General features: G+C 34.9%; 2 protein-coding genes across 3 annotated transcripts; one reads left to right on the top strand and one right to left on the bottom strand.

Annotated features, from left to right (window-relative positions):
• The first annotated feature begins 1,511 nt into the window (after nucleotides 1–1,511).
• PAC (pale cress protein (PAC)) lies at nucleotides 1,512–6,684 on the top strand. Its single transcript, XM_059581679.2, has 7 exons — nucleotides 1,512–1,664; nucleotides 1,801–1,868; nucleotides 2,955–3,149; nucleotides 3,393–3,479; nucleotides 4,470–4,520; nucleotides 5,291–5,470; nucleotides 6,219–6,684. Exons 1-7 carry the CDS (start codon nucleotides 1,532–1,534, stop codon nucleotides 6,450–6,452), a joined length of 948 nt encoding a protein of 315 aa, XP_059437662.1. The 5' UTR covers nucleotides 1,512–1,531; the 3' UTR covers nucleotides 6,453–6,684.
• A 595-nt stretch (nucleotides 6,685–7,279) lies between these two features.
• DBE1 (debranching enzyme 1) lies at nucleotides 7,280–11,468 on the bottom strand. Of its 2 annotated transcripts, none has more exons than XM_059582802.2 (2): nucleotides 11,250–11,468; nucleotides 7,280–10,209 (listed from the first exon to the last, which is right to left on the bottom strand). In XM_059582802.2, the coding sequence occupies exon 2, from the start codon at nucleotides 10,117–10,119 to the stop codon at nucleotides 7,450–7,452; it is 2,670 nt and encodes an 889-aa protein (XP_059438785.2). In that variant the 5' UTR covers nucleotides 10,120–10,209; nucleotides 11,250–11,468; the 3' UTR covers nucleotides 7,280–7,449. The 2 variants fall into 2 exon arrangements, with proteins under 2 accessions (XP_059438785.2, XP_059438787.2); XM_059582804.2 differs by having other exon boundaries at nucleotides 7,280–10,204.
• Nucleotides 11,469–13,067: the final 1,599 nt, after the last annotated feature.

The following is a 13,067-nucleotide window of genomic DNA, read 5'->3' as shown; positions in this document are numbered from 1 at the left end:
AGTTATCAGTCAGTAATCGGTTAAAAATTTTATACCGATAAGCTTATCGGTCGGTAATCGGTCAATTAATAATTTGTTATCGAAAAACCGATATGACCGATAAGATTTTTTAATTTTTAGTTTTTTATAATTTTATATTTATTATTGAAACCAAAATGACGTCGTTTTGGTTTTTATTTTATATTGTAGTGGATCAGTATAAAAAATAAAAAATAAAAAAAAGCTTCAATAAGCTATTTTAGCCAAAAATATACCCCAAAATAACTAATTTTTAATAAGTTATTTTTGGCTTTAACCCAACAAAACGTATTTGGGCCTCCAAAACAATTAATTTTTAGCCCAATTAGCAACCAGTTAAAAGCCCACCAAAAGCCGATTTAACTGACCAGTTAACTGATTACCGATATGACCGATAATTTCAGTAACATTTCTTACCGGTCGATAATCGGTTAGGATTTGGTTAACCGATAGCTTATCGGTTACCAACTGATAAGACCATTAACCAGATCGATACCGAGCCCTACTTATAACATCAAGATTTACAATCACAACAATTCAAGTGATATCTATAACATTAAAAAGAGAATTTCCTTTTATCTTTTAAAATACTAGAGATATTTTTATTATAAAGTTAAAAACAAAACTATACAAAATAATGAAAATAAAGTAATATGAATTCAGACGAGCTTATACGAATTGAACCGAGTTTATAGATGTTCAGCTCGTTTTAATAAATGAGATAAGTTCAAGCTTGATTCGTTTAATAAATGAACTAAACTCAAATCAAGATTATACAAGTCGATTCAAATTGTTTATAAATAATTCGATTCATTTACGACCCTATTTGGATTCACTCAAGCATATCTAGAATAATTTAGAAAAATGCTTTCTTTTGGACTGTGAGACATTTGTTTGTTATTAAATATGAGTTGAGAGATAAATACTGAGATAATAAATATAAATTATTTAATTAAAAGATAGTTAAAATTTTAAGAACTCTACTGAAATTTTCCAGAAAAATCAATGGGGGATCCAAATCCGCTGAGAGGAGCCCAAAGTGAGTGGCAAATCGCAGTCGTTGTCAGGCCCAAGTACATGCTAAAATGAAGCATTATTAAAAATATAAGGAAACTTCATTTTCGTCATTTGAGCTTTCACTCAATTTTACAAATTCATCATAAACTTCTAAATCTCTCATTTTGAATTTTTGAATTTTCAATTACTCTCAATGTGGACCCTTTCGTCAGATTTTAAACGTTACATGATATTTATACTCCTGACTTTTGTATAAAATTTTAATTTTCAAATTTTTTTTATTTTTTAAAAAATAAAAACCAAGGATATTTTATATTTTTAACGGTTAAAATTAACAGAATGATTATAATTAAGAGTAATCGAAAGTTTAAGGATCTAAAATGAGAGATTTGAAACGTCATAGAAAGAGTTTGTAAAATCGGATAAAAGTTTAGGGGTTAAAGTACATGAATATAAATATCCTATTAGTTCTCTCTGGGAGGTATCTCAGGAGAAAATGGAGGCAAGGGTCCTGGAGCTAATGTGCTTACTACCTCCACCGCCATTATCAACTCGCTCTGTTGTCCTCGCAAGGCTTCCAGTATTTCCATACCCGTCTCCTTTCAAGCCTAAATACTCAACCCACTCAGGTTAGTACCCGCCACCACAAATACGGCTTTTGCTCCTTTAAAGTTCAGATTTTGCCAATTATACAAGCTTTTTTTTTTTATTATTATTATTATTATTTTTTTTTTTATCTTTTTCTGTTGTGGATTTGATAATCAGTTCTGAGGAGGAGCACGAGTAAGGATGAGCCGCTCATAGATGGGCTTCCCAAGGAGTATTATGATGATGTATGTAGCCGTTGTTATGAGCTATGAAATGCTTTGCACTTTTGCTTAGTTGGGTGTTTCTCATTTTCTTGTTTTGCTATGTCGATTTTCGGATATTCATTACTTTTGGAGGATTCAGCTGAAAGGGTGTTCAAATTTCTCGGTTTCCTGAGATGGGTCTATTGTAGATTTAGTTATATGTATTTTTGTCCATAGATATAGTGTACGGTCAAAGGTTTAATTGCAGCCTCTATGCATACATTTGCTAAAGGAAATTATTGTAATGGGCCCTATTGGTTTGTTTTTGAGTAGATAACTAAATGACCACTGATTGTGGTCAACTTAGTCCTGACTACAAGCAAAGTTGTGGGTTGGATTACATTGATATCACAAACTGAGCAAGTTACTCCGGATTCATTTGCACTTCACTTAGCAATGTTGAAGAATTTAGTAGGTCTGACATTGATTAAATTTTATTAATGTATGTTTGCTATACATCATGAATGGTCACCCAGCAACTAAGAAAAATATCACAATAGCCTAAGTTGAGACTGTTCTCGTGGTCAATTAGAAGTGCCTTCCATAACAACCTTAACATAATGCCTTTACAGCTTATAAATTGCGTAATCTGAGTTTATATGTTTCTGCAATTACAAGTGACATCCAAGTTAAAAGATGAAGCACTTTTCACGATCAACTCTTAGGAGTTAAGAAAAATTGATTTTGAATATTATTCACCTTTCTTTGTCCTTCAAACTCAAGCTTGATGTATTTGATAGTATGGCAACAACTACTTAGAAGTAAATCAACTAGATCATTTCATTTTGTGTTCCCCATTTTATTACTCTTATTATCGTATTGTTTAGTCCAATGTTAAGCTTCCTTACTCTTGATATATTTTGTTCAATTATGAGTAATCCTCAATTTAGGATCATCTGGCCTTGATTTATGGACCACATGGGTCCTGATTTATGAATATTTGAATAGTGTTCATTCTATATATAACAATTTGTAGCATGAATATAAAACTTAGATTGAAATTTTTGTTATGTTGAGGTCATTGTAATATGCGTTATTTGGAGTTGGCATTAACCTTCTTTAGGTTAGGAATGGCAAGCCAGGCAACGTGAAAAGACAAAGGAGTTGCATCGAAGACGTCAAGATGAAGAGGAAGAAGAGGAAAGAAAGGTCGAAGAGTATCGTGAAATTGGCATGCGCTTGAAGGGGTATCCAGAAGAAGATGTCAAAAAAGCACGGAGACTGGTTGCAAGCTTCATCCTAGCTGCTGAAGAAGTGGAAGAGGTAATCAGAAATTACAATAGCAAAAGCCATTACCTCATGAATGGCTTAATCTGTCAAGAGATTTAGGCTTTACAAGTTGATATAAATCCTTCTGTAAAGGAAAAGCCCTTTCTTTTTTCCTTTTTTTGGCTGCTTTTCTTTTCATTACAAAGTAAAATTTTCTGCCTTCTAATTAAAGACACCCCATTTCAATGTTGTCCATCCTCATGCATTCTTTGTGTCATTTAACTTTCTTGTATGCAGAAAATTGAGGAAGCTGCAGAGAAAGGAGAACTCACTGAGCTTGTTCTAATGGTCATATGGAACCGCCGCGATCTTGCTCGACGTGATGTAAGTTGGTCTTTTATTATCTTTAATATTTCCTTGATATCTTTTCTTCTAATGCAATGTTGTTGTAGTGTAATTATCTCCATACATTCTTTATTTGTGAATTTACTTTTTAATGTTCACTGTGAGTGTTTGTCATCACTGTTAATTTTCAAATTTGACGGCTGCAGTTATAACATTTCTCTTTATCTATAGGAGTGTTTATTGCTTTCCAGCATTAGTTTCATAAGTCTCAAAGATTTCTAAATAAATATGCAAATGCATTTTTGTGAAGGTCAGCTTTTACACAAAATTTTGAAGAAAAGGATTTGTATCATTGATTAGACCTGGAATTTCTATTCCTCCGGAAAAAAACACCTGGTTACGCAAAATTTTGAAGAAAACGATTTGTACCATTGATTAGATCTGGAAGTTCTATTCATCCGGAAAAAAAGGGCCTGGAATTTCCAAATCACAATAATGTCCCAGAATCCTCATGTGGTAGAGCAAATAAGTGAGAAGTGCTATAGAAGACAGAATAGTAGTTGAGTCTTTTAAAATATAGAAGGTGGTGACATCAGCTATTTCTTATGAGCAAGCCGTCCATATTAAGGACTCACGACAAAAGTTACTCTGTATTGTATTAAATATGACTGTTTTAAGAAAGAGGGAGTTAAATGTCTTCTTCTAGGAGTTTCTCTCACTTGCAAAAGAACAAGGTATCATGCAAGTAGAAAAACAAAAGACTATTGAACCTTCAGTGTGAATATTGATATCCAACAAAATATCTGTAATCATATATGTCTAATAAACAAAATTACCTGAGACATCTTACTTTGTATTTTTCTTTTAAAGCAAAAATTTTGGAACTCCTTTGTTCTTTTCAGTATATGGATTTTCCTTTTCCTTTTATTTCTTCCTTGTAAATCTTTCTACTATAGTATGAGGTCAATAGGATTTCTGATAGTGCTCTCTCTCTAGTGCTGATTCAAATATTTCTTTCATTTTTTCCAGGAAGAAAAGGATGCTATAAGAAGTCTTGATCTGTTATACAGAAGGGTTGAGGTGTGCATTATTCTTCATATATAAGAGCTGCCAGGCCTAAAGTTGTGAGTTTCAATATGCAAATGGCTTTGGACCTTCCTAAACTTCTCAAGAACTTGAGAAAATAATTCTACTTCCGTACAATATTTAGCTGTAAATAAGCTTTTAAAAATTCTAAAAAGCAATTCTTGTTGTAAACTTTCTTAAAAATTTTCCTCTAACCTTTCTAATGCTGAATTTTAAAACCTTGATAATATTTCTCCTCTCTTAATAATGCTTTCCAAGTATTTTGTATCATCGGAATCTCAAAACATGTTGTTTTGCTTATGTGTCATTCTCTCCTTGTTCTTCATTCTTTATTCACATTGCATCCAACATGCACCTGGGATTTGGGAATGTCTGCCTTCATTTATAAAGCATTTTGTCTCTTAAAAAAAAAGGTAGTTTACTGCATTTCTTAATCTGGTTATGCATCAATCGGTCTTGGTTGAAATAATAACCTTATTTGTTTGGCTTTTTCTGCAAGATTTTTGTTATGCTACTTGGGATTAGTTTGTGGACTGGCTTGAAATTTGAGATATTTGAAGTTGAAACCAAATGTTGAACTTCATTAAATCTTGTTTGAAATCATGCTGATTTGAAGTTAAAACCCTTACAGAATTATTCCAGCCTAGCACATCTTGCACCATAATTATTCCTTTAGCCCCTTTCTTTTCATTTTGTAGTTTTCTTTCATCTATACCTTTCTTGGGGGGAAATGAATCACAAGATCTGTACTTTACTTCATATAGACTGAGATTTTGAAAAGGGAGGCCACTCCTGCCATGAGACTGCTCAACGATCTTTTGAATATGCATGATGGGTTTGATGACGAAGGCTGGCTGAAAGAATGCAAAAAACGCATGATTGATACCTTTCCAAGAGAAGATCCATTTAGCATTCTTGTTCCAGCAGGATTTGACATTGATAAGGTATACTGCAAAAATGACTTCTTTTTTTTTTTTTTTTTTTTTTTTTTAAGTGCAAAAATGAAAATTGAATGGCTTATGGTTTTAGCTGAATTACATGATAGACACAACTAACAAGTATGTTTCTTTTGGAACTCAAGGATCTGTTTTAACATCTTACAATCAGCTGTTCATTTTTCTTTTTGGTCCTGAATGCGTGGATCTTAGGTTTCGTCTCAACTCTATGATGCCTTTTGTTTTAGCTGATACCAAAGAAATCTTTCTTTAGAGGTATACATTGACATATTGGTGATTCTAAAAAAACATTCTCTCTTTAAATGTGTGTTGAATAATCAGGAGTGGCATCAGTCCCTCTTAAGTCAGAACCAGAACCATCTCTCCATCGAGGGACAAATGCATCAACTATTTCTTTCATGAAAGCATAGGTTGAGATATTATAGGAGTTGGTATTGATTGTGAATAACATGTAGAAAATTCCTAGACAGCTAGACAAAATGGGGGAAAAAACGAATTTCTCTTCCATTGGGGAGAAAATGGAAAACACAGTTCTCCCAACATCCAAGATGGTAGAATTTTTTCTAATGGGAGATTATGTACCGTTTCAGGATAAGATTAACCATCCAGGGATTGCTTCATTGAACTTTAGAGCAGATGATATATGTCAACAAGATTGAATATGACCTAATGATCAAATTAAACTATGTTTTATTTAGCTTCTTAACAGCTTGCTTCTTTTTCTTTTTTTTGACAGCATCAAGGGCCACTTAGACCTCCACTTGAAGCTGATGATGCACTTTTAAGGGTAGACTTTGTTAGAGAGGTTGATGCATTGCTACAAGAGGTAAAGTTTGAACAAAGTGAAGCACAGAATGCACAGGGGCTTGATCCTGAATCTGTTGCCAGTAGGTTGAAGAAACAGGAGAAACAACAAACCATACGCCAAGTAGAAGCTCTGTTAGACCTGGCTATAAATTTGAAATGGTAGCCATCCATACTCAGGTCCCTTCTGTGGCCAATTCCCCTTGTAGGAGAGAGGCTGGGGGTTTTGGGAATCCCAGTTTTGCCACTTGGTTCACCTCTAATTGGTTGTGTTAAAGACTTTCGACCAAATTTGTATGTTATCCACAGTTTGATGAAGCATTTGTATTTATATTATGAACTTTCTACTCCTATTAAGGTTAATCTGTAAAAAGGTATGTTTTGCCCACTATTTTGAATTGGAGTTTGTCTCTATTCTTCCCTTCATGGATAAAAGGAAATATCATTAAACCAAGCTGAAAGAGTACATGAAAACGACTCCAAGCTTCATATTTAAGAAAATATTGGGAGGAAACGATTAAAATGGAAAACAGCAAAAAAATTTCTTCTTCTTCAAAGAACTCAGTGCTGTTATGTTAATGAAGCTTATTTCAGTGAAACAAAACATGCATGGTAATTGTCTCATCCATTCTTGTAAAATTTGTCAAATTTACCAACCGGTGGACCAAGATAATGGGAATTATTTTCTCCATGTTGTGATGCAGTAAACTCAAGCAGTGATCATTTATACATTGAGTCATGTATACCATGCTGTATTGAATATAACTTTTTTTTTCAGTCTATTGGTCCTGCATAACCAAAAATTATAATGTCACGGAAATCCACTTTTGCACATAATGGTGTGTTCATTGGTGAGAGTGCTTTAACCCCAATTTATGTCGATAATCGCTCGAAGCAGTTTAAAAAAAAATTAATTTTTTATCTTGTAATTTTGAACATACAAGTGAAGGAAGACAAAAATAATTTTGACATCCTTTGCTCAAAATAAAATAATAATCCTATTGAAGAAATTGATGAATATACACAGGGTTTTCTGCAGCTATTGCCTACTTTAAGGACATTCTGATCTGATGCACTTAAGCTTATTCTCACATTATCTACATCAGTAAGAGTTTAACTTCTAGTTTGCATTTTGGAAGGGGAAGAGGGGGTAGGGGAAGATTTCAGTTACTTATTAGGCTGCTAGCTTCAAATAGAGCACAACTGTGAGGCTTCACCTCATAAACAACTAATCCTGCCATCTGCTCAAGAACGGGTTCACCATTGGTTGAGAAAAACCCTGGGAATGGGAGGGCCGTGTCGACCAATCGGCGCCATGACATTCTGTCTGGAGGTGGGGGTAGAATAACACTCTCTGAACAATCAGCTGCATTGAAAGCAATAAATAAATCACCCTTTAGATGTGAAGATTCAGAGCTCAAGGGGCTCTCCACTTTGTCAGCCTTCAATGTCATGGCCAGGAATTTGCAGGATGGGTCTGACCATCTAGGTGGAGACTGCTCACTTCCATGCCAGTCAATATTTTCTTCTTTCAAGAAGTTCCTTTTCTGAAGTAGGTCACCTCGCCTCATTCTAAATGAACTCAAAAATGAGACGAATTGCGTGGTTTGAACGGCAAAACCTGTCTGTAGAACATTCCAATCAAAAGGCTGTCTGTCAGTATATGAAGGGGAACCGCCAGAAGATTGACCACATTCATCTCCCATGTTAAGAACAGGAACACCCAGTGAAACAAACAAGACAAAGAGAAAATTTCGGATTTGTTTAAGCCTTCTTTGAAGGACAGTGATGTTATCCGTAGGTCCTTCTTCCCCACAATTCCAACTCAACTGTGAAGCTAATGTATCATTACTGAAGCTGACTAAGTCCACAAGAGATAGTCCAAAATTTCTGGCAACAAAATTGAAAGAGAATGATGGGCCTCGCCCATCTGAAAAGATGTCTCCACTCCCACAAAGCCGTGTCGCAAGGTCACTAAGAAGACCCTTACCCCTCCAAAAGTTTCTCATCTCATTACAAAATTTTGTATTCATTTCTGCCCATCTCTTCCAATGAGGAAATCGAGTTTCATTGGGTAGCATGTCATGTGGATCCCAGCAATCTGCAATGATCTTAGTCTTTGAAAGTAGTGGGTCAAAAGCTATTGCTTCAACCAGAGGAGGTCGAGACAAGTACTCTCCATGAAACCCTCTCAAAAGAGATGAAGCATTTATGAAACAAAATCCATCAACATGAAACTCAGTCACCCAATGTCGAAGACTATCCAAAATCATTTGTTGCACAATAGGATAATTACAATTCAAAGAATTTGTTGCTTCCAAATCTGCAACTCCATTCACACGATAATAGGACAAATCATCAATTCCTTGCAGTGCTCCTTCAGCAGCAGTATGAGTGAAAACAACTTCCAACAAAACCTCTATCCCATTGGCATGCAATTTTTTCACCATCTCTTTCATTGAGTTGATAGCAGATACAGATCCACCAGAAGGCCCATATAGGTTCATGGGCGAAAAGAAATGACAAGGAAAATATGGTCCTTTTTTCTCATCGAATGAGAAAATTGGCTCCAGTAAAATGGTGTTCAAGCTGAGATCTTTAAAATTCTGCAACTTCTCTGTCAAACCAGAGAAGGTCCCTGCTACATCGGTAGGTAGCTGACTAGAGTTGTGCTGAGTACAGTGCTTCACATTCACCCGATAAACCACTAGTTTTTCCATTGGTAAGTCAGGATGAACATCATCACCCCAGTCAAAAGCAGGTTCCTCGCATAATCGTCCAAGATACTTCAGAACCGACCTAGATCCATCACTACTAGGAGCAGAATTCCCAATGATCTTAGCATATGGATCCAGAAGAATTTTCCCCGCATCAAATTGATCTTCATTTCTCTGAAGAAGGGGCCCTTTGCATCGATAACCATAGCTCACAAACGTCCACGCACTTTCAAATGAGGCATGCCAGACATCACCTGATCGATTGACGTAAGGATCTAGATCAAGCTCTAAAGTGGGTTTATCTGCTGTTGTGTCATCAAACAAACATAAAACCACACTTTCTGTGTTTCTTGTAAAAATTGCAAAGTTCATGGAACCATCAGATGAAAAGGAGAGGCCCAAAGGAGAAGGATAGCCTCTGTTAAAACCAACTGGCACACAAAAGTTCGTCTTTCTATGACTTCTAATTTCAATTTCTGAGCTACTCGGATCAGAACCTAAAGACGGTTTTACAACAAATGAGAGATAGAAGGGAATTTGTTTTGCTTCAAACTCCAAGTCAAGTACCAACCTGCCAGAAGCTGTATGCATGAATGGGGTTTCCCTGGTCGTGGTTCTACTATCTGGCACTGAACTTCGAACATCCAGAGGCATGAAGCATGATGAATCAGCTCTATACATACCCCAACTCAATACCAGTCTATCATAACTGCTTTGTAGTTGCAAGGATGAAACTTCAATATACACAGCATATTTGACATTTTTCTTTCTAACTGAAACTTTCACCTGACCACCATCTTCTGTCCAAAATAAGTAAGTTGATGCCCTTTCCAGATCTTCAGCTTCAGTAATTGTAGCGACTCTCTGTTCAGTTTCCTCAATAAAAACTCGTGATGTAGCATAAACTTTTGAATCAAGACGCTGGTAAGAAGTTTTTCCGACAGTCTGCGCAATTTCTTCACAAACAAGCTTTCTCTCCAAATTAATTTTTTCGAAGCCATATCTGATTTGGTTTCTACATATATAATGACAGGTAGGTGACAGCTTAGAAGATTCACTGGTTCCACACTTTAGACAGTAGGCCCTAATAGCAAGTGATGGTGGAAGCGTTGCCATCTATTGTCCCAAATGCATATAATCCCAAAACAGAACAGGATAGGATGTTCACAAGTGACGAGGAGACTGTCCTAAATTTGAAACACTTTTCTGATCAAAATAGTAAGAAATTAGTTAATCCATGGATCAAAGCAAAACATCTAATGTAGTGGCCAATTTCCGCAATATTAAATTATAGCAATAAACACACTAAAGAAAAAATGTTTTACTTGAATGACTTAACTGCATAACCAAACTCAATCAGTATTGTTGGAGAAAAAGAGCCCGACTAAAAAGGCTGAATTACATGCAGTAACGGAAGAAAACTTAACATATAGTTAAAGCGAAACACAAGTCAGAAGAATAGTAGCAATTGACCACCACGATCACCAGAATAGTTTCCAAAATATGTACAGACAAGATATTGATTTTCCTAAGATGCAATTATGTAAAATAATCATTCACAGCAATGCATAGACTCATTTTAACTGCTAACATAAAAAACAAAATAATCATTTTAAATTCCACCTAAAATGCAATTAACTGATTCAATGTCCACAAGATGTCCTAACACCCTCAGAAACGGATGAGAAAATACATTACAGTTTACCAACAATTGCACGATCACAGATTTCTGAGGGTAGACAAGTATAGAGATTGCAAAAGAATCCAAACTAAAATATAATGCATGAAAATTTAAATTGAACCATCCCGGCATAGCTTCAACTAAACAAAAGAAAAATAAAATATGTATACGTGTAATGGAACAAAAATCACACTTCAAGATCTTAACGAAGGATCCATGGAAATCAAATGGCTAAAGTAACTTCCCAAGATATGATAATTTGAATTCTGTAGAAAAAAAATAGAGAGAGAAAAAAAGGCAACCACTGAGAATGACCAAAGGGTGTTTGACTGATCATAAATAGAAATATGATAATACAATCATTAACGAGTTCATCAACATCCAAGCAAAAAAGAGAAGCTAATAAACTCTAAAATTGAACTATACCCAATTGAAATATGAAAAAACATAAATCAGAGAAAAGCTAGAGTACAGAAAAAATACTTCAAATCATCAAAACAATGATACCCAGAAGCCCAAAACCAAAAATTTAGCACAATCAAGTGAGAGTGGCAATGAAACTTACACCATCGACTGAGAAAACCCGAAATTTTCCATTGGATAAATGGGGGGAGAGATTGAGAGAGAGAAGAAAAGTTGAGAGGAAGACAAAGTATGCAGGGACAGATTGTATTGTCACCGCACAACGCAGCTAAGCTGATAGAGATGAAGAACATGGAAGTGCTAGTGTTCGTTAATCGCACTTCGCTTTCCCTATAAGAACACCACAGGTTGCTCAATCCTGGCCGTTAGATCTTGAGACTTTGAGAAGGAACAGTTTTTCCTTGTGGATCGTATTACTCGAGTTCCACTTTATTCATATGAGGTCACGTTTTTAGAAAAAATTTCATGGCATAATAACAAAAATATTATTATAATATAAATTTACTAAATTCAAGCCTTTGATAATTCATACTTAACACTTTATTCACATGAGGTCACGTTTTTAGAAAAAATTTCATGGCATAATAATAAAAATATTATTATAATATAAATTTACTAAATTCAAGCCTTTGATAATTCATACTTAAAGTATAATTTCTCCATTTTCTTATATATATATTTTATGAGCGAAAATGGTAGATCGGGAAAACTCATTGTAGCTATCATGCTTAGGCGTGATTAGAGTAGCACCTATCCGCACAGGAGGGTACTCCCTAACCATAGCTTGACCCAACCCCATCAGAGTATTAAGGAGAATCCAATATCGCTAATACTAATAATTCATACTTAAACAAATTTACTATACTGCTTATATTAAGGTGATGATATTGTCTAGATTTTGTTTGTTATTTATGAAGCAAGCCAAAAGTGTGTCAATGTTGGCATAAAAGTTTAAATGCCCAAAAGAAAGAGAATGCAATCCTCATTTAAATGACCTTAAGTGACATATATTAAACCAGATTTAAATCTTGTGTAGTAAGGTTGAAGCTGCTCGAATTCCAATTGTTCAAACCGTTTAAGCACTTGTTTTAATAAGTAAGGTTTGGACAGTCTTTTACATGAAGTTACCCAATTGCGGGAGATCTCGGTTCATGCTCAATATTTCTGTTGGCAGGCTCTGGTTTGGATTGAAAGGTGAATAAGTTTCAATTTTCTCTTGGAGATAAAATTTATAGGGAGCTTACAAAAAGGGCTTTCTATTAACATGATTGAGGAACCATTTTACTAACCGGAGAATGCTTATGTTTATCAACTAGTTTTTGTGGCAAAAAAAAAAAAAAAAACTAGTTTTTGTGGCAAGGATTGCTTGATTTTTGATATTTTTGAAAATTGTTTTCTATATTTTTTTTTTTTGGTGGGGGAGGGGTTTCTTTTGTCGGAAACTAATATGTGAAAGGAAATTGACAATCATGTTGCATGGATCTTTGTTGATGAACTTGGTTGATATCACATGAAGATTGGACTACCATCAATTGTTTCTCACGGGATACAATGCCAAGTGACATTGATCAAAGGTGGTAGGTAGGATCAAATCGAGTTTGTGAGTCGTGACAAAAATTATCAGCCATAAATGTCTTGGGCCAAGTTCGTGTCGTGTCATAGTATGAGTATAAAATTATGTAGATTAACCCTAACCCGACTCATTAAATTAAACAAGTCAAACCCTTCAACTATAACCTGCTAATTTCGTGTCGGATAGACGAGTCATATAAAAAATTACCCACCCTACTTCTAACCTGGTATATTCCCAAATTTGAATAAGAAACAAAAAAAAAAAAAAAAAAAAAAAAGAAAAGAAAAGGGAAATGTAATATCATCACTTTATGAGCATTCATGAGGGAAGAATATTAAAAATCATTGTGCATCTACAAAGAATCCAGATGACATTTTTCCTATCATC

This window comes from Corylus avellana, chromosome 1 (assembly GCF_965113065.1).
Source record: "Corylus avellana chromosome 1, dhCorAvel1.hap1.2, whole genome shotgun sequence".
NCBI classification, from domain to species: domain Eukaryota; kingdom Viridiplantae; phylum Streptophyta; class Magnoliopsida; order Fagales; family Betulaceae; genus Corylus; species Corylus avellana.
This window is presented reverse-complemented; position numbering and strand designations above follow the sequence as displayed.